The 22,209-nt window shown below is 40.8% G+C and overlaps 1 protein-coding gene across 1 annotated transcript in view; it reads left to right on the forward strand.

The window, feature by feature from the left end:
- Positions 1 to 5,717: 5,717 nt before the first annotated feature.
- The window catches only part of LOC107562032 (protein NLRC3-like), a 73,378-nt gene continuing 56,886 nt past the window's right edge, over positions 5,718 to 22,209 (forward strand). The window contains exons 1-2 of the mRNA XM_016246597.1: positions 5,718 to 5,764; positions 6,024 to 7,955. Coding sequence (XP_016102083.1) covers positions 5,718 to 5,764; positions 6,024 to 7,955 — 1,979 coding nt within the window. The remainder of the gene's footprint in view (positions 5,765 to 6,023; positions 7,956 to 22,209) is intronic.

Below are 22,209 nucleotides of genomic sequence, written 5' to 3' on the forward strand. Positions count from 1 at the left end.
AGAAGAAGTGAGTGGTAAGGTTTTTTTAATGAGTCTTTGCAAATGGCCTTTCCTAATAACGTGCTAATTAGCAAGTTTCACGATGAATGCAGCTAAAGTAAAACAGTCCCTCTGGGTGGCTTGGAAGAGAGGGGCGGGGTCAGCAGAGCTCATTAACATTTAAAGGAAAATGCTACAAAATGGCTTGCTCTGAAAAGAGCGGTTTTTGACGGGGTAAAAAAAGGTGTTTTTTACACTACCATTGAGAAATTTTAACCAAACTATGTTACAGACTTTTCATTAAGACCCTAAAGAATCATATCAACTTGTGGAAAATGGGCATCCGATGACCCCTTTAAAATGCAGTTAGAGTGCCTTTATAATTCAAACAATGAAAGAGAAAACACCCATGTATGAGTTTTTATGTTTTTATATTAGTTGCACAAACAATGTACTTTTCTGAATATCAGCACATGTGCGAGCACAAATGTGCTATTAATTTTATACAACAGTGCAGAGCAACACGGTGTTTCGTTCCTTGTATTAATCTGTTTTTTGAACTAATCGAATGAGCCAGTGGTTCAACGGTCCATTGAGATGGACTCACTTGTTTGGTTTCTAATTAAATCAACCGTTTTGAACATATGGTTTGATTTGAATGATTCAATAAATCATTTATTAAAACAGGGACTTGCTGCCACCTACTGGCGGTTTTATTGTCATCTTTATTCATGACAGACCTAAACCAGCCAAGGTGCCAGCACAAAACCACATTCAGCAAAATATGGTTTAATTATCAGTATTGACCAAAAATCCTCCATTTCAGGCCCCAGAAAGAAGAAAAAAGAAGTGTAAATAGTTAATTTAATAAGGCTAATTTTCATTAAATAAAAACCTTTTTTAAAAAGGTGTCAGGTATATGTCATGTGAAAGATTCAGGACACCCTATTGAATTCCATTGTTTTCTGTATCAGGACATAATAAAAAATGATCTGGTCCTTGGCAGGTCTTAAAGTTTGGAAAATAGAAACTCAGATGAACAACATAACGTGAAATATCACACCATGTCATTATTTATTTAACAAAAATAAAGCCAAGATGGAAAAGCTATGTTTTACAAAGTTAGGACACCCTATGATTCAAGTGCCTGTGGATCCACTTTTAGCAGCAATAACTTGAAGTAATCATTTTCTGTATGATTTTATCAGTCTGGAGGAATTTTGGCCCACTCTTCTTTACAATGTTTCTCCAGTTTATTGAGGTTTGTGGGCATTTCTTTATGCACCGCTCTTGCCACAGCATTTCAGTCAGGATGAGGTCTGGACTTTGACTGGGCTATTGCAACATTTCAATTATTTTGTTTTCAGCCATTCTGTTGTAGATTTGCTGGTGTGCTTGGGATCAATGCCCTGTTGCATCACCCATTTTTGGCCCAACTTTAGCTGTCGGAATTGATGTCCTCACATTTGACTGTAGAATACTTTGGTATACAGAGGAGTTCATGGTCGACTCAATGACTGTGAGGTGCTCAGTTCCTATGGCTACAAAACAAACCCAAAATCATCAGCCCCCCGCATGTGTGACTTTTACTATGAGGTGTTTGTGCTGATATTCTCATTAGGTTTTCACTAAACGTGGCGCTGTGCATTATGGCCAAACATCTCCACTTTGATCTTGTCTGTTCAAAGGACATTATTATAGAAGTCTTATGGTTTGTTCAGATGCAACTTTGCAAACCTAAACCTTGATGGCAGCAACAATTACTTCTCTAAGATCATTGCTGATCTCTTACCTCTTTGGCGTTGTTAACACGCACCTGAAGGCTCCAGACCAGCAAACTGCTAAAATGTCTGTTTTTATAAATGTGAACACACTTGATCAGTTAATCAAAGTTATTCGGTGTCACAAGTTTGTCACCCATGGCTTTTCCATATTGGCTTTATTTTTATTGAATAAATAATGACTCTGTGCAATATGTCATGTTGTTGTTTACCTGAGGTTTTATTTTCCAAATTTTAAGACCTGCCAAGGACCATTTAATTTATGATGTCCTGATATGGAAAACCATGGAAGTCAATAGGGCGTCCTAGCTTTATTCATATGACTGTATGTATGTATGTTTGTATATGATTCTAATTTATTGAGATGCACCTGTATATATACATACATACACACACACACACACACACACTACTAGGGTGACCATACATCCTGTTTTCCTCGGACATGTCCTCTTTTTGGACCTAAAAAAAATGCGTCCGGCCGGGATTTCTTAATCACCCAAAATGTCCGGGATTTGGCTGTTATCTTAATCTCGCTACCGCTGAATCTCTGACCATTGCCACCTGCTCCCGCAACATGTGTTTCGCTCCCGCGATTTTCATGTCCACTCCTTTAAGCATTCTAATATTGTGTATAATTTTGGTGCATCAGGGAGACGCTCTCAGGATGTGGAGTATTTAAATCCCTTTTGAATGAGCGTTCGCGCTGTTTACTTTCAATTTCGATTTCGCGATCACACGCACTCTGTGTAAAGGGAGCAAGATCAGATATTTGTCAATGAGCTCAGTATCTGTTGAGCAGCAAATATTCCAGCATGGTCTTGTCAGTCATCTCTCCTTATTCTCGACCTGTGATCAGATTTGGGGGTCGTAGAGCAAGTAAGGTAAAAATGCAAATTATAAGACAATGAAAGTGTTTTTTGACCTTGCATGCATGTCAACCCGTTGTTGGGGACTCCCAAAAACAAAATATGAACCTTTCATAACCCGTAATAGGGGCACACAGTTTCTTATGCTCCTCAGGGCTGCATTTATTTGATCAAAAATACAGGAAAAAAAAATTATATTGTGAAATATTATTACAATGTAAAATAATATTTTTCTATTTTAATATACATTAAAATCTCATTTATTCCTGTGATGCAAAGCTGAATGTTGAGCATCAGTACTCCAGTCTTCAGTGTCACATGATCCTTCAGAAATTATTCTAATATGCTGATTTATTATTAGAAATATATTGGAAACTGTTGTGCTGCTTAATATTTTTTCGGAACCTGTGATACTTTTTTCAGGATTCTTTGATGAATAAAAAGTTAAAAAGAAGAGCATTTCTTTAAAATAGAAATATTTTCTAACAATATACATTACCGTGTACAAGTTTGGGGTCTGTACATTTTTATTCTTTCTTTTTTTGAAAGAAATTAACTTTTATTCAGCAAGAATGTGTTAAATTGGTAAGAAGTGATAGCAAAGATTTATATTGTTAGAAAATATTTATATTTTGAATAAATGCTGTTCTATTTAACTTTTTATTCATCAAAGAATCCTAAAAAAAAGTATCTGTTTCCAAAAAAAAAAAAATGGCAGCACAACTATTGCCAACATTAATAATTCTAATAATAAATCAGCATATTAGAATGAATTCTGAAGGATCATGTGACACTTTAGAATGGAGTAATGGCTGATGGCAATTCAGCTTTGCATTACAGAAATAAATTATATTTTAAAGTATATTAAAATAGAAACCACTATTTTATATTGTAATAACATTTTGTAATATTACTGTTTTTTCCTGTATTTTTGATTAAATAAATGCAGCCTTGACGAGCATAAAATACTTATTTAAAAAACATTACAAGTCTTACTGATCCCAATCTTTTGAACGGTAGTGTGTGTGTATATATAAGTTGATATTCTGGTCATGTTTTTTTTTTTTTTTGCCCAATGGTCATGCCTTAACTTTGCTAATTCTATTATTGCATTTGTATTGCATCCTTCTCATGGGCATTTAATAATTTTTTACTTTTAGTCTGCATTAAATCTCTTTTTTGGCTCATTTTATCTGTAAAAGAAAACCTGCCTAATAATTCTGCACACCTGAATATAAGGAGTTTTTGACTTCCAGCCTTCATGGACAATTATATATCACTAATAAATGATTAAATACAAAATCAATAGTATGTATTAAGATCGATGTTGTTTGGAATTGGTAAAATGTTCTTGGAAAAAAAAATATGACCAAAATAAACTTGCCTAATAATTCTGCACGTGATATATATATATATATCTCACATGCAGAATTATTAGGCAAGTTTATCTGAAATCTTAAAGGGGTCATATGATGCGATTTCAATTTTTCCTTTCTCTTTGGAGTGTTACAAGCTCTTGGTGCATAAAAAAGATCTGTAAAGTTGCAAAGACTAAAGTCTCAAATCCAAAGAGAAATTCTTTATAAAAGTTAAGAGTCAGCCACGCCTACCTAAAACGGCTCATTCTAACACGCCCCCACATATCTACATCACTATGTGGGAAGATTTGCATAACGCCGCCCAAATGTTCACGCAAAGAAAGAAGGCGTAACTTTTATTCTGGCTGTAGTATTGTTGCTGCCGCCATGTTGTGAATGCGCTGTGTGATTCGTTGTGAAAGCGAAACTACTTTGTTTGGCCTTCCAAAAGAGGACGATATCTGCTTCGTCATGCCTAGAGCTGAGGAAATACTACAACTTTGCGCTGTGGATCGCCGGATCGGCTTTCACCGTGGACGAAGTTGAGTTCAGCCCGGGGTCATCGCATGTGGTTGCCGCAAGCCCTCCGGCCCTTCATTGAATCCGCCGCCTCTGCTCATTCAGCCCGCCGGCAGTTCCTCACTTTATCCCCTGGCCTCTGCTCACGGTTCGGTACGTACCTCGGTTCGGAGGTCACGGTTCGATACAATTTCAGTACAACAGGAAAAAAACAACAAATCTACTATGCCAGGTTTCTTTTCATTTATTTAGAACAGACAGTAGTACAAATTACAATTTATTTCCACCTAGATGTGAAAATACTAAATATCATATTAAATTATAATGTTATATATATAAAATCTGCAGTACATATATACATACAAGGAATAAATACTTGAAATATATTTGATTTAGTTTACAGGTAAACAAGGGAAAAAAACAGTGCGACACATAACGTAGCCTATATATGCTTAATTTGTTCACAGAAAGGAAATTCAAATGGCAGAAAGTGACATCCTATTTGTTTTCTTTATTTTACAAAATCACAATGTTTTGTTTTCATTGCGAGTTTTCACAAATAAAAGTAGACCTTTTACAGTGATGCATTATTAATAAGACAATAAATTAGTGTTTTAAGTTGATTCTGCTGGTATAAGTTAACAGTTAAATTTATCACGCCGGCGTGCACACACACACATTCAGTTCCATCTTTGCTAACTTGAGAGCGCAGTTGGTACTTTATCAAAATAAAATAGTGAATCAAACATCAGCGTGCCCTTCTCTGTGTCACTGTTGGAATGCGACTGAAGTACAAAGCCTATAATTTACATAATAAATAATAGTTTAGCATTCAGATACATCGCAAATATGGAAATATTATGGAATTTTTAAATATGCAGCTCATTATCTGCCCTCATATTTCTGTTGTACATCATTAAACTACAGTATATGGGAAACAATATTGGTTCTAGAACAGAACCTTGAGGGACTCAATTTGTGATATGAAGAAATAAATAGTCTACAATAGGGTGACCATACGTCGTCTTTTTCCAGAAATGTCCTGGCCAGGATTTCTATATTGCCTAACACATCCAGGTTTTGGCTTTGTTTTCCTGTTTTCATACTTTCTGAAGGTATGGTACTTATGTATACCTAATATGTACGCATTACTTTGACCGTTCTCTGTAGATCCCACCTTCTCATGTGCCACAGTTGGTCGATTATGTACAATGCCAAACTACTTTTCGGTCATTACCTTCAGCAAATATGAAAACAGGTAATCAAAGCCAAAACCTGGATAATATAACCTGGCAATATAGAAATCCTAGCCAGGACGTGTCCAAGAAAAAAGACGTGTATGCTCACCCTAGACCACAACAGATAGAAATCATTCTATATTTACAAGGAGTCTATTAAATATACACTTCTTTGTTTTTGAATACCATAATTTAATATCAGACATTTAATTATTTTCTCTATTTTGATACATTTTTGAAAAGTATTTCTGTTTGATTTTGTCTCTCTGTTCATCTTAGTCTTTTTACAGGTGAGAAAGCTGACGAGATCAGATATGTGTCCTGTCAGACCTGCACATCATCCTGCTGTCAATGCCACATCGGTTATCAAGACAGAGGAGCAGCTCAGCAGCTCGATTCTCACCAACCAGTGCATGATGTCCTGCAGAGAGTCAAAGACCAACACAAAACCAGCATGAAGAACAAGCATGAGAGCTTATTTGAGGGAATAAAACTACAAAAGAATGAAGCCCTCCTGAACAGGATTTACACACAGCTGTACATCATAGAGGGAGAGAGTGAAGGAGTGAATGAAGAACATGAGGTGCTACAGATGGAGAAAAGTTACAGGACACTCCAAGACACTCCAGTCAACTGCAATGACATATTTAAGCCCTCATCTGAAACAGAATGTGAGAAGAAAGACAAAATCAAGACTGTTCTTACTAAAGGCATCGCTGGAATTGGAAAAACGGTCTCTGTGCAGAAGTTCATCCTAGACTGGGCTGAGGGAAAAGCCAATCAGGATGTAGATTTCGTGTTTGTACTTTCATTTCGAGAGCTGAACTTGATTAAAGATCATCAGTACAGTCTTCACAGACTTCTGCTTGACTTTCATCCTGAACTTCAAGATCTGGGCTCAAAGATTTATGATGAATGTAAAGTTGTGTTTATCTTTGATGGTCTGGATGAAAGCAGAATTTCACTGATGTTTTCAGACAGTCAGACAATTTCTGATGTGCCTAATATTTCATCAGTGGGTCTGTTGATATCAAACCTCATGAAAGGAGATCTGCTTCCCTCTGCTCTCATCTGGATCACCACCAGACCAGCAGCAGCCAATCAAATCCCCTCAAACTACATCAACCGTGTGACAGAAATTCAGGGATTCAATGACCCTCAGAAGGAGGAATATTTCAGGAAGAGAATCAGTGACAAGCATCAAGCCAGCAGAATCATCTCACACATTAGAAGAGCAAGAAGCCTCCACATCATGTGCCACATACCCGTCTTCTGCTGGATCTCAGCCACTGTGCTTCAGAACATCCTGAAACAAGATCTCAGTGCAGAAATCCCTCAAACTCTGACTGAAATGTACATCTACTTCCTGCTCATTCAAACAAATATAAGGAACCAGAAGTATGAAGAGACACATCCAGAGAAACTCCTGCAGTCCAACAGAGAAGTGATTGTGAAACTTGCTGAACTGGCTTTCAATCAGCTGATGAAGGGCAATGTGATGTTTTATGAGGAGGACCTGAGAGAGAGCGGCATAGATGTCACTGACGCCTCAGTGTATTCTGGGATTTGCACTGAGATCTTTAGAGAGGAATCTGTGATTTATCACAGGAAGGTTTACAGCTTTGTACATCTGAGCTTTCAGGAGTTTTTTGCAGCACTGTATGTATTTTTTTGCTATTTACACAAGAACAGCGAAGTTCTGAAAATGTTCTTGTCAGGAAAGTCCAGAACTCAGTGTGAAAAAGTTTCTCTGGATGTGTTTCTGAAGGGAGCAGTGAATAAAGCCTTGAAGAGTAAAAATGGACACCTGGATCTTTTCATTCGATTCCTTCATGGCATCTCACTGGAGTCCAATCAGAGACTCTTACAGGATGCACTGATACACACAGAGAACAACCCAGAGAGCATCAAGAAAATAATCCAAAACCTTAAACAGGGTCAAAAAAACAATGTAAATCCTGAAAGATGGATGAATCTTTCACACTGCTTGATTGAGATGAAAGATAATTCTGTTGTTAAAGAAATGCAGGCATTTTTAAAATCCGAAACAAAAAGAAAAAATCTTTCTCTTGCACAATGCTCAACTTTGGCAAACATGATCCTGATGTCAGAGGAGGTGCTGGATGAGTTTGATCTTACAAAATACACGACCAAATCAAAAGATGGTAGATGGAGACTGTTACCTGCTGTGAGGAACTGCAGAAAAGCAATGTAAGTATGAAAATATGAAATATGGAGTTGGTGAGTATTATCTGGGTTTGTGTTCACAAGCATAAAATATAAATTATTGCAGTAAAGTGCTGTTTTCATTCTCCACCAAATTATTACTATTTTGTTGTAAATATTTATGATTTATAAACATTATCAATGAAGCTAGTAATAATGAAGCTAGTAGTAATAATTAAATAACTAGTCTAATTCTAAGGCAGTTGTTAAAATTGGCATGCAATGATCTTTTCTTCCATATTGTGAAATATATTTAAGTGATATGGCTTGTTGTAAACACATCGTTAGGGAATAAATTTTGCTGCAAGGAGGAGCGGAAGTTATTTAAAAATTGTTAGGGCAAATATTGTGCCTTGCAAACGTATTAATAGTCCTTAATTCTTTCACGTTTTATGTTGGAGCCTTATGTTAAACTGCTTTAAATTACTTTTTTTCCCACAGCAATATACACTCCATACACCATAATGACAAAGCAATGACAAAGCACAAAACATGTTTGTAACAACTTTGCAAATCTATTAGAGAAAACAAATAAAAAAAACTTAAATGATTCTATTGCAGAACTATTTATACCCTTTTCTGGGACATTTGAAATTTAGCTCAGAAGCATTCATATCGCTTGTAGATGTTACTGCAATTCGAGTGGAGTAAACCTTTGGTGAATTAATTTTAATGATTATGATTTGGAAAGGCACACACCTCTAAATAAAAGGTCTAACAGCTGAAAATGCATATTCAGAGCAAAAATCAAGCCCTGAGGTCAAAAGAACTGCATGTAGAGCTCAGAGACAGGATTGTGTCAAGGCACATATCTGGGGAACAGTTTAGAAAAAAAGAAATCTGCAGAATTGAAGGTTCACAGTAGCATGTAGTCTCTGTTTCTCTTAATGGAAGAAGTTTGGAACAAATATGATTCTTCCTAGAGCTGGCCTACTGGCCAAACTGTGAAATTGATGGAGAAGGGCCTTGGCTAGAGTGATCATCAGCTTCTTAATCACCATATATGCAGATGGGAGAAACTTACAGAAGTACAAACATCACCGCAACACTCCACCAATCCGGTTCCCTTTCAAGGGAACTTCGAACTGCGTCCTCTAGGGGTCGCTATGGGGAATGCCTCGCCGTGACCAGTGTCTGAAGCATACATTGAAAAAACACCAACAACACGTTGGCCAGCGACAGCCCATGACGTCACTCCCGGTGCGACTATAGTACAAATAGGCACCGGGAGAACATGTCATTCTCTTCTTCGTCTTCATTGACTGTTTTGTTTGAAGTGTGCATTTGAACGTGGTAAGAGCAATCTACTATCTGTTATTATGGCAAGCACTAGCAGAACGTTTAGAGGGTGTGTGCATCCGTGTCGTCGCTATTTGACACCTGATGACAAACACGATCTCTGCGTTTTGTGTTTGGTCGAGGACCACGCACGCGACGTCCTTGAGGGGGCGATTTGTGAGCATTTTTTGATGAAAAGCGCCGCTCTCATTTGTCTCTTTTTTTCAAGGAAGAGGCAGCCATCTGCTCCCCACGGTTCAGGACCCGCCGCTGCTGAGGCACCAGGTGGACCTGGCTGATGAGTTTAGGGAGGGGCTTTCCTTCTCACGCTCGTCCGCCGCAGACGAGAGAGAGCCGCTGGAGGATGATGTTATCTCTTTGACGGGCACAGAAGGCTAGTGTCGTGACTCCCGCTCCTCCTTCGCCCGCGGGTAGGGGAAGGAGGAATTGCGGATCAAAGGGAGGTAGGCAAGACCTAAGGGATGTGATCCAGACAAGGCGTCAGCGCTTTCGTCCAGATCAGAGTGATACTTGAGTATCTACTCATTCCCTTCGGGGGTGTCACATCTGCCCTATTTTCTTCCCCTTCCTAATACCCTTATAACCACCAGCACTCCACCTGACCGATGTTAGGTGGGAATTTCCTGCATTACAGTCTCCTATGCTGGGCCTATGATGTTTTGGTTGGTTCTATGTTTTCATAGCAACCACCTTACTGATGGTCCGGACTAGAGGCTTCTCTGAAATCGCCTTTTTGAGTGGGGTTCCGACGCGGGAACCAATTGTGGGTGAGTATGATCCATTTTATTTATATATATATTATATAGCGTTATAGCTTCTTTCCCTTTCTCTGAGTTGGTTAGACCCCGGTACCTTGGGCTCCACTCAACCAGTGTGTCTCTATTTTTTGACACACTTGGAAGTATCGCTCCTCTCACCATTGAGGGTTACTATGAGCATGCTGCTTCCTATCGAGCGCCCGGGTTCCCTCCGTGGGCTGTTCTCGTGGTAGTATTAGCAGTGCTCACCTTTACCAAAGGGTTGCCTATGAGAGCGCTATTCTTCTGAGTTCGGCGTTCTCCTCTCACGTGAGAGTTGAGTTCTCGGTTTTCCCAGAGAACCAGTAGCATCAGGTGAACTAGGCCCTTCCAAATCCGCCTCTCTGATGCGCTGAGTTTTTGGCTAGCTTGCAGTACACTTACCTCTGATTTCTAACGATCATGCTGGGCGAGCCCCCTCTCTTGTTGAGAGCTGGGTCTGTGTTCCCTCAGCTAAGTAAATTATTGCTAGCTGTTCCAGCATTGGAACATGCAGTAGGTCGAGCTCCCCTCTCGTGTGAGAGCTGGGTGTTTGCCACCTCAGCTAGAGATTTAATGCTAGCCATTCCAGCTTTATATCTTAGATCGAGTTGGTGACTAGGGTTTATGTATGTACCCCAACATATTGGGTTTGGTATGGCCCCATTCCATCTATGAGCTGCTCTTTCAGAGTGCCACGAGAGCCCCCTTAGAACGGTATCCTAAAATCCATGTTATGGTAAGTGTGCATGTGAAGGCTTTGTGCACTTTCTAAAAATCCACATTGTGGTAAGTTCGCACGCTAATTCTTTTCGTTCTTTTCTAAAATCATTCCAAGCCTTGAGCTCTACACCGGGCCCAGGAGTCTGGCCCTAAACCGGTAAGTTGGGTATGTAGCCTAGGCCTCTGGCCGTTGGGGATAAAGTCACGGACAGCCATCTGATGTCCCAGGGGCAACTCACCATGAAAATGGTAAAGTTGATACTTAGTGCTCGCCATGGTTCTGGCCCACACTCCCCTCAGCATGGCGGCATGGGTATATAGTTCCCCATAGCAACCCCTAGAGGACGCAGTTCGAAGTTCCCTTGAAAGGGAACATCTCAGGGAACCATGGTTACATAAGTAACCTGAGTAGGGAACGAGACACTGCATCCTCTAGGCTTCCTGCCATGCTTCGACGCAAGCTTCAGACAAAGAAGTGAATGACATGTTCTCCCGGCGCCTATTTATACTATAGTCGTACCGGTAGTGACATCATGGGCTGTCACCGGCCAACGTGTTGTTGGTGTTTTTTCAATGTATGCTTCAGACACTGATCACGACGAGGCGTTCCCCGTAGCGACCCCTAGAGGACGCAGTGTCTCGTTCCCTACTCAGGGAACCATGGTTACATAAGTAACCTGAGACGTTTTTATGGCCAAACTCAATCCTCTCCTCAGTGAAGACACATGAAAACTGACTTGGAATGTGCAACTAAAGTACTCTCAGATTGTGAGAAACAAGACTCTCTGGTCTGATGAACCTCAATTCCAAGCATCATGTATGGAGGAAATCAGGCTCTGCTCATCACCTGCACAGTAGCATCCCAAAAGTAAAATGTGGTGGTAGCAGCCTCATGCTGTGTGCTGTTTTTCAGCAGCAGGGACTGAGGGACTTGTCAGAATACAAGAAAAGCTCTACACAGCAAAATATTGAGATAGCCTTAATGAAAAATTAGTCCAGAGCATTTAGAACCTCAGACTGTGCAGAAGGTTCATCTTCCAACGGGACAATGACCCTAAGCACACAGCAAGAGTGGCTTAAGCCCAATTTATACTTCTGCGTCAAACCTATGCCATAGCCTACGCATAGACGCACACCCTACGCCTTAGCCTACGCCGTAGCCTGACATGCATCTCTCCAAAAATTTAACAGCGCATCAATTCTACACGGACCGCAAGCACTGTGATTGGTCTGCTAGAACCCCTCCCTCCGTATTTACTTGAGTTTTGTGTGTGTTTATGTGCACTTTAATATATTTGAATGTTACACCTTCTTATATAAAATTAAACAAAGCAAAGAACAAGTGTCTTAGCATTTATTATACTACATAGCATTATACATCAGTAGTTGTCCACGACAAACAATGTTGATCTGCCGTGGTACAAGTCCTTGTGGAGATTGAAAGAATGCCATCTTCTCCTGTTTCCGTTGTTGTCTCCTTTTAGTAGTTTTAAATAATGATTTAATGATTTGATATTTGTTTGCCACCATCACCGCTATATTGCTTCTCTGACGAGCCACTTCTTCTTCTGCTTTTGCCATGGTACTGTGGGTTACACCAGCAACATGCCCATGGACACTGCAGACTAAGTATAAATGAAAACTGATGCATAGCCTACGGCATAAAGGCTACAGCGTAGGTTCGATGCAGAAGTATAAATCAGCCTTTATAGACAACTCTGTGAATGTCCTTTAGTGGCCCAGCCACAGCCTGGGCTTGAACCCAATCAAACATTTCTGGAGAAACCTAAAAATGTCTGCAAGCCCCCATGCAAGCTGACAGAGCTTGAGAGGTGAGGAGAAGCATGGCAGATAATTGCCAAATGCAGATGTGCAAAACTTGTTGCATCATACCAAAAATGCATGAGGCTGCAAAGGTGCTTCATCTAAGTATTGCGTTTATTTATAATAAATTTGAAGGGTTGTCACAAATCTGTTTTGTCTGCTTTGTCATTATGGTATATGGAGTGTAGATTGATGTGGAAAAAAGTAATTTAAAGCAGTTTAACATAAGGCTGAAAAATAACTTTCAGAAGGCACTTTAAATAAATAAATGTGTGGATAAATCATCTGTAATTAATACTGCAGTATTCCATAAAATAAGAATTGTCAATATTGATATCATTGTGACGTTAATGTCAATAATAATTTTTACAGTTTAAAGTAGCTACAATATGTTCCTGGTTTTTAATTAATTTAATGTTCTTAAAGTCTGTGTAAAGCAATATTAAATGTGTTTATTACACCACAGAAACATTTTAACAACCCAGCCAAATTTTAATGATAAAGAAAAAAAAATGGCAAGTAACTAAAATAAGGTATTAAAATCTTGAAAAAATAAGCAGTATTCTGTGCTCTCAAACAATGTGGGTGTGTCTGCTGTCGGCACTGAAACCACGCCCACTCGCGGGAAAGCAAACGTCTCAACTGTCAAATACCACTACCACATGAATTAGGGATGTGCATCTCATGACTCGATACGATACGCATCTCGATGCATAGCCAACGATACGATACATTAAAGATACATATGAAGCAGCTACCGATGCAATGCATTACGATTCACCCCTATTACGATGCAGTGCGATCCGATTCGATTCGACAATGCGATTCGATGCAATATGATGCAATGGAGAAAATATGATCACTTTCAATGCCTTGAGGCCTGTTTCATAAAACAAATTAACCTAATAAGCCAGGCTTATTTCAGTTAGTCTGACTCATTGTCAAATGATTTGGTTCCATAAAGCAAATTTAACATAGGCCTAGATCAAGCTAGTCACTGTGGCAAATGCTGGGAAACTAACCTGGTCTAAAGCAGGCTAACTGCCAGGCTAAGCTAAGCTCCTCTACTGACCAATATTAGGAACATAATGATATTACCACTCACTGGTAAAAATTGTGTTGGGTTTACTTAAAATATATATGCACCATTTTTGCATCACACTTTTTAAGTAAACACAACTTGGAACAATTTTACTTAAAATAAACAAAATAATCTTTGTTATATGAACTTAAATATTTGAGTTTACTCAACATTCTTTACTTAAAACATGCAACATCCTCTACTAAGTAATTTCAAGTTGTGTTAACTTAACATTTAAGCTCATTTATATTAAATATATAATTGAGTTAAACCAACATTCTTTACTTAAAAAATATGTAACACCATAGAATCTACTAAGTAATTGCAAGTTGTTAACTTTTTATATTAAAAATATAATTGAGTTAAACCAACATTCTTTACTTAAAAAAATATGTAACACCATAGAATCTACTAAGTAATTGCAAGTTGTGTTTACTTAACATTTAAATAAAAAATTTAGCTAAACCAACTTAACTTATTTTAGATCTTCAGCTATTGGTCTGCTTACTGCACTGCTCCAGTACAGTCAATATCTTAAATAGATTAAACACGCAAATCACACAATATAAAGCATTTCAGTTTATTTTTTGACAGGCTGCAAAGCAACGGTGAAGCCTGAAACCACACATCATGAATGTACACCAAAATGTGACAAATCGACAAAATGGAAGTCACTTCCAACATGTCACTTCCTTGATTTTTCACCCTTTGCAACACTTCTTAAAGGATTTACATTTTTCCAACATTTACTTTTTGAACAAAATTCCTAATAAAACTAGAAAACATTTTCTCTCTTTTTGCTTTGTTTTATAAGACAGAGATTGCAATCTTCACAAAAGTTCACAATAGGTCACTTCCTTGATTTTATTTTATTTTTTCACCCTTTGCAACACTTCTTAATATATTCACATTTTTCTAACATCTACTTTTGGAACGCGCAACAAACATCCTAAGAATAAAACAAGACTGCGATCAAGCGTTTGCAGACTGACATTGTCCTAGAACCAGATGCGTATGGCTAAACGTGTCTTGTGACAAACATATTTCAAGGCATAATGGTCAGAACATTTTCATTTTAACAAAGAAGCCTGTTCTTCAGAGAGTAAACCTTTGGAGAAAGTTTGCCACTGTCTAGTTCCAGTAGAATCTTCTGAAAAAATTCAATCGAGTACCTGAGCTCTTTGGGGTAACTCAGATTAATTGCATAAATTAGGCCAAGCAGAAAAACACAAGCCTTCGCAAAACCTGCCAATCCCGCCATCACCTCTATGCCTTCCAGAACTATCCCAGTCTGTAATGGATCATCTGTTGAGCCACCTTTTGTGATGATCTTCAGTGTGAGCTGTTCCAGTTCCTCCTTGTTCCCATGAGTATCATTAAAAAAAAACATAGCAAATGTGTATTTATTTACAACACCACTTGGTATTTTTCAGATTGTTTCTCAGTGCAAAAAATACATTGCTATGATATAACACAAAATTAGACAATATTTTGAAATTGACATTTATATTTTAAAATAAAATAAGTGTCTTACAGCCATTAATTTTATTTCTATCTATTTTGGTTGAATTTAATTAACTGCTATTATATAAGTTGTTTATTTAGGTTTGGAGTGTAACTTGGTCGTTGATCGATTTCAGATGCTCACCTGATAATGCTTGATGAGATTCTCAGGATTTTCCGAGAGGTAAACAATTAAGCATCAAATTACAACTTCTCTACATTGTTCCACAGGGCTGGTCTGAAAAGTAAAACAAAATGCGGCTTGTTATGGTGCATACACACAAAATCACAACTATACTGTGACTCCATAGAGTTTGGGAATGAAGGCATTATTTGACCAACTCATCTTTAATGACGGTGAAACTGATGGCAAATGAAGTTGGAAGCAAAATTAATTTTGAAATAGAACAGAAAAATCTGCTCAGGTTCAGCTGCTATACACCACAACAATGATCTGTTGCTAAAGCGACAATCGTTTTTTTTAAGCTAATTGGAGAATGGCCAAGTCAGTCACCTGATCAGAACCTAATTTAACTTTTATTTCATATGCTGTAAAATAGACATATTCCACCCAAAATGTTTTCATCATTTACTCACCCTCACACTGTGCCTGATGAATGACTTTCTTTAGATAAACAGATTTTTAGGGGGGAAAAAATCTCTTAGTCTTCATATAATGCTAGTGAATGGGACCCTAAACCCCATGGAACACAAACATGATAAATTGGCCATTTGGTTAGGTGATGGGGAGTTCGATATTATTTGTTAAATATAACAAAAAGTTGTGTGTCTGATTGGTCCAAATGCTACAGCCAGTTATTGAATCAATGTCTTCTGAAGGAAAACAATAGGCCTATTAAAAAAAAACTAAGTATTGAAAATTTTGTTAAACTAAAAAAAACGTACTCTTTTACTAACGTAACCTTGGTTCCCTGAGATACGGGAACAAGTACTGCATCGCTAGACGCTACGGGAAACTCCTTTTCTCCGATTTACTGAAGCCTTTTTTTCCATCACAGCAGTGCATCTGCACTGCCATTGTTTCAGCAGAGCTGCGCGAGCCTATGGCGAAGCAGCGCACCCGAGCCCGCCAAAATGGGCAGGGCATCTGGCTATATAAGCAGGTGTGCTCGGCATAGGATCACTGACTCATATCAACTGAAGCGACGACAGAGTCGTGTAGCATCATAGCACGGCTAGCTACGCAGTACTCGTTCCCGTATCTCAGGGAACCGAGGTTACGTTAGTAACCGAGTACGTTCTGTTTCGATACTTCACTTCGTACTGCGTACCTAGACGCTACGGGAACCTATTTAATCACACTGTGCTATGGTAGATGAACGACTTATAAGTAATTGTCCAGGGTGTCCAGAAGGGGGCCCTGTAGATCAACTACACTGAAGCAGGCCATAGCCAGAGACCCAGATTATTTTCGGGGTCAAGAGGAGGCAAAGAAATGGGCTAACTCATAGAGGTCAAGCCCGGCCTTACATAATCGTTCTTAGAGCTTCGCACAGCCTCGGAACTAGATAGGGCCGAGAACGTGCCGGAAGCTAAGCCCAGACGTGGGAACTTCAGCAGGTTCAAAACATAGTCAAACCCAGCAAGGATTAAATCTAGCCTTAGGGCGGGGATATGGTTCCTGGAGTGTTTTGAGCTCAGAGAGACAGTTAAGCAGAAAGGACCTGAGCCTGCAAAGCAGGGACGTCTAGGTTGTAGAACCTGACAAAGGTTGACGGCGAGGATCAGCCGTCCGCCGCATAAATTTCTGCAATGGACACACCACTGGACCATGCCCAGGATGAGGCCATGCCTCTCGTGGAATGTGCTCTGACCCCGATATGGCATTGAAGGCCCAAGGAGGAGTATGCAAGAGCTATTGCGTCAACTATCCAATGGGATAGTCTTTGCTTTGTGACCGGAAGCCCCTTGGTGCGGCCACCAAAGCTTACAAAGAGCTGCTCTGACTGCCTAAAGGAGGTGGAGTGGTTAATGTAGATTTTTAATGCCCTGACAGGTCAGAGCAGATTTAGCTCCTGGTCCTCCTGCAAGGGGGGGAGCTCAGAGAGCGTGATTACCTGTGCTCTGAATGGAGTAGAGAGCACCTTAGGTACGTAACCATGCCTAGGCTTCAGGACGACCTTGGAGTCGTTAGGCCCGAATTCAAGGCAAGAGGGGCTCACAGAGAGCGTCTGTAAATCTCCAACTCGCTTAACCGATGCCAAAGCCAATAGCAGAGCGGTCTTTAGTGACAGGGGTCGAATATCAGCGGATTGCAGCGTTTCAAAGGGGGTGCCTTTGGGTGGCAATGTGCCCACTCCAGTAGGCTCTTTGCCATCCTGAAGAGGCGTGGGGAGGAAAGGCCGCCCTGGCGATTTATGTAGGATACTACCGTCATGTTGTCCGATCGGACTAAAACATGGCATCCTTCTAGATGTGGTAGGAAGGACTGTAAGGCCTGCCATACTGCCAGCATTTCCAGGCAGTTGATGTGCAGCTTTGTCTCTTCACTCGACCACGTGCCAAAGGCTGGTCTGCCATCACACAGGGCTCCCCAGCCCATGTTTGACTCATCTGTGAAGATGACCTTCCTTTTGTGCATCATCCCCAGGGGTATGCCCTGTTTGAACCACGAAGGGTCCTTCCAAGGGGCAAGGACTGCGATGCAGGCTTGATCCACCTTGATACGAAGGCGTCCGTGACGCCAAGCTCGGGATGGAACCAGGGGTTTCAGCCAGTGTTGAAGAGGCCGCATGCGAGGGAGGCCTAACTGCAGTACTGACGATGCAGAGGCCATAAGGCCCAGCATCTTCTGAAACACTCTGAGAGGAAGAGACTCGCCAATCATGAAGGCGGTCGTCAGCCGCTGTATAGCCAGGACACGTTCCAGTGAGGGTAACGGCTCTCATTTGGTTTTAGTCGAAGACAGTCCCCAGAAATGAGATTCGTTGGCTGGGAATCATTGAGCTTTTGGCGTAATTGACCCTGAACCACAAGCACAGGATCTGTGGGCTATCAGCTCAACCTCTGATTGGGCTAAGACAAGCCAGTCGTTGAGGTAATTCAGAATGCGAATTCCCATCTCTCTCAGAGGGGAGAGAGCCGCATCTATGCACTTCGTAAAAGTGCGTGCGGCCAGAGACAGCCCGAATGGCAGGACCGTATATTGATATGCCACTCCTGGACAGGGTGACTGGGAACGCATACAAGGCAGTTTGGGGGGTGGTCCGACCACAGCAAGACTTTGCCCCCCTCCTCTTCCTTCCTGAGGGATCAGGATGGCTTCTGAGGCGCAGGGTCCAGCACAATCTTGGGATGAGGGCAATCGTGCAGAGGGCTGAGTCACAGGAGGCGTAGTTTTAACTGGCTGTTGAGTCGGTGCCGGCTTGGGGCGACTGGCAGCAGCTGCAGAACTGGAACGCTTCGGCAGGAAGTGTCACATGGCTTGGCACGACTTCTGTGCAGCCGTGAAACGCTCAGCGAACCCTTCCACAGCAGGTACGAAAAGGCCAGTGGGGGTGACAGGGGAGTCAAGGAAGATGGTTTTATCTGCTTCTTTGATCTCTGTCAAATTCAGCCACAAGTGGCGTTCCAGCACCACCAAGCTGGCCATCAACCTCCCAATGGCCTGTGCAGTCGTCTTTGTGGCGTGCAGGGCCAAATCGGTGGCGCTGCGCAGCTCTCTGAATGCTGCAGAGTGTTCTGGCCCAGACTCATCCATGGCGCGAAGGAGCTTCGCCTGGTACACTTGGAGCACCGCCATAGAGTGTAACGCAGATGCAGCCTGGCCCGCCGAGGTGTGAGCATGGCCATCGAGGGCTGAAGTCGTTCAGCAGGGCTTCGAGGGATGAGCGGCCTTTGCCTTCCATCCGATGGCAGCAGGGGGGCAGAGGTGTGCAGCCACCGCTTCGTCCAGAGGAGGCAGCTTATCGTAGCCCTTCTGTGCTGCGCCGTGCAGCGCACTTAGGACTGTCACCTCTTCGTTTAGTTTCACAACACACATCACACTTCACAATGTGTTGACATTTACATTAAGCATGAACCCGTGAATAGATGGATGACAGTTGGCCGAAAGCAATGATTATAGTTTGAAATCTTTTTTTCCCCACAAACACACCTAACTTTTCACTCAGAATAGATTCATACAGGGGTGTATGGATTACAGTCACATTCACGTTGCGTTGATTTTTACAGTGAAGAAAATTACGATTATATATGTATAAGGGACAGCACATTTGATCCAACCCTGATATGACTCACCTGCCTGTAGCCTTCTAGTAGTCTTGAAGACAATGATTAGCTGGTTCAGCTGTGTTTGATTAGGGTTGGAGCTAACCTCTGAAGGAAAGTGGCCTGGAAGGGCCAAGTTTGCCCACCCCTGCTCTAGGAGCTTAATTTAAATAAGGAGACCGAGCTGTTGTGTAAATTATTGCAACCAGGTATTATGCATTTATGTGACAAAGGTGTAGCTAGTAACTATAGGTAATGACAGTAACTCGCGATTGAGGGGCTGAACCACTGATGCCAATGCACTCTAGTTATTAGGTGTGTTCGGCTTGAAGCAGCACTATGGAGATCATTGGGTGTATCATATTAAAGAACCGCGAGAGCGATTTGAAAGCATAAGGAAGCCGTCTGAGAGGGGCCATGCTTGGTGGCTTCATTGCATCATCGAGTCATGATTTTAGCCCCACCCAAAAAGTCCTGAACACGAAAATGGTGAAAAACAGTCTAACTCCACAATTAAGTACTACATAGTTCACAGTCTTTGTAACGTGTTTCAGCAATGCATTTCTAACATTTCTAATGTGCTTAAAAACAGTTCACTGGATTGACTTTACATGGACTTTAAAGTCACCAAGAAGTTATAAATGATTAATCCACCCACAACATTTTTTTCTTTCATGTGCCCTCGTAATAGTTAATGAATTATATTAATGTCCCCTCTCCCTCGCTATGACATCTCCGTTCTGATGATGTGTACTCCAGCTTGAGGGCAAGAAAATAAGTTTGTCCGGTAGCCAGACAAACTTCAGTCCTTCCCCTCCATCAACCTGTCACTCATAAACCAATCACAGCAATCGGTAAACGACAACAATTCAATCAATTCCCTATGTACAAAGCTCCATTGTACATTTTTTTTGTCTCATTTGAGAAGCCACTTCACAAGAATATGGAACAAAAGACAATCACAATTTTAGGTTCATGCTGAATTTGTTAAAATCACAAAGCATTTGATGACCCAGCTTTAAGTGCAGCTTTGAAAAGCACATTCATAGTTCCGGTTTTTCAAGCTCTGTTTAATGCTGCGTTCATGTGCTATCGGAATTATTGTAAATACGAGTTTCCTAATCAGAAATTAGACATGAATGGCCTCTTAAATCATATTTACTATTGGGAAACTCTTGAGATTATTTTGATACTCAAGTTTCCAAGTTAGACGGGCCATAAACGGATGATTGCTGCTATTTTTTTTTCAACAACTTCATCACTTTGTCTTGTCATTAAAGGTGCCATAGAATGCATTGATACAATATTTTAAATTGTTCTCTGAGGTCCCCAGAGTGTGTATGTGAAGTTTTATCTCAAAATACCCCACAGATCATTTTTTATAGCTTGATTGGCCGAATACCTCAAACGTGTGACGGAAATGTTACGCCCCTTACCATTCTGTGATGCCCTGTCAAGTCGGAGCGTAACATAAAACCATGTCTGCATTTGTGATCGGAGAAATTACAAATAACAAGCGCTACTCTACACTGCCCAAAATTCACGTTTGAATCGTCAGTGGCAAATGCTTTAAATATAAAAAATTTACTTACAGTCTGTGAGTCAGAACAGCCGGCATTGTTGTCTACTCTACCAGGATCAGGAAACAGTCCTCCATAAAATGTGCTGCACACATCTGAATATTTGGGTTGAAGTGTTCAGGAACAGTGTTCTAAATACCGCTGATTTCTAGTCGTGTCCTCTTTTGGAAGGCCAAACAAAGTAGTTTCACTTTCACAATGAAACACAGCGTCACGCGGTGTCGGCCTAGAGTGAGATGAGGCCGGTGAGCTTGAGAACGGCACGGCCGGCGGGCGTGTGGCAACCACATGTGACGACTCCGGGCTGGACTCTGCTTCGTCCACGGTGAAAGCGCGAAGTTGATGTATTTCCCCAGCGACCAGCATGGATCAGCTCTAGGCATGATGAAGCGGATATCATCTTCTTTTGGAAGACCAAACAAAGTAGTTCCGCTTTTACAAGGAAACACAGTGTCTCCACGGCATGGCGGTGGCGGCGGCAACAATACTACAGCGAAAATAAAAGTTGCGCTTGCTTTCTTTGTGTGAACATTTGGGTGGCATTATGCAAATCTTCCCACATCGTGACGTAGACATGTGGGGGCGTGTTAGAACAAGCCGTTTTAGGCAGGCGTGGTTGACTCTTAACTTTTATAAAAAATATCTCTTTGGATTTGAGACTTTAGTCTTTGCAACTTTACAGATCTTCTTTATACACCAAGAGCTTGTAACACTTCAAAGAGAAGGGAAAAATTGAAATCGCATCATATGACCTCTTTAAATGAAAATGAAGAGTGCGGAGCTTCAAGAGCTCATGCTCGCGGGCATACCGGTGTTACGGTTTAACTGGTGGTGACCGTGTTACTGACCTCACATTGCTTCCAAATGCAATTTTTAACTACCACATTCCTATTTACGATCATTCTGGTAGCACGTGAAGGCAGCATTAGTGAAAACAGGCAGAGACAATGGTAGCTTTAGCAACATTAGCCTTACAGAGAGCCAAGAAGCTCTTTTGGAAAACAAAATATGACGCGTGATGCTTACTCCCACCCAGAGGTGTCAAGTAACGAAGTACAAATACTTCGTTACCTTACTTAAGTAGAAATTTTGGGTATCTATACTTTACTGGAGTAATTATTTTTCAGCCAACTTTTTACTTCTACTCCTTACATTTTAACACAATTATCTGTACTTTCTACTCCTTACATTTTAAAAATACCCTCGTTACTCCTATTTCATTT

This window comes from Sinocyclocheilus grahami, unplaced genomic scaffold (genome assembly GCF_001515645.1).
Source record: "Sinocyclocheilus grahami isolate Dianchi unplaced genomic scaffold, SAMN03320097.WGS_v1.1 scaffold803.1, whole genome shotgun sequence".
In the NCBI taxonomy this organism is placed as follows: domain Eukaryota; kingdom Metazoa; phylum Chordata; class Actinopteri; order Cypriniformes; family Cyprinidae; genus Sinocyclocheilus; species Sinocyclocheilus grahami.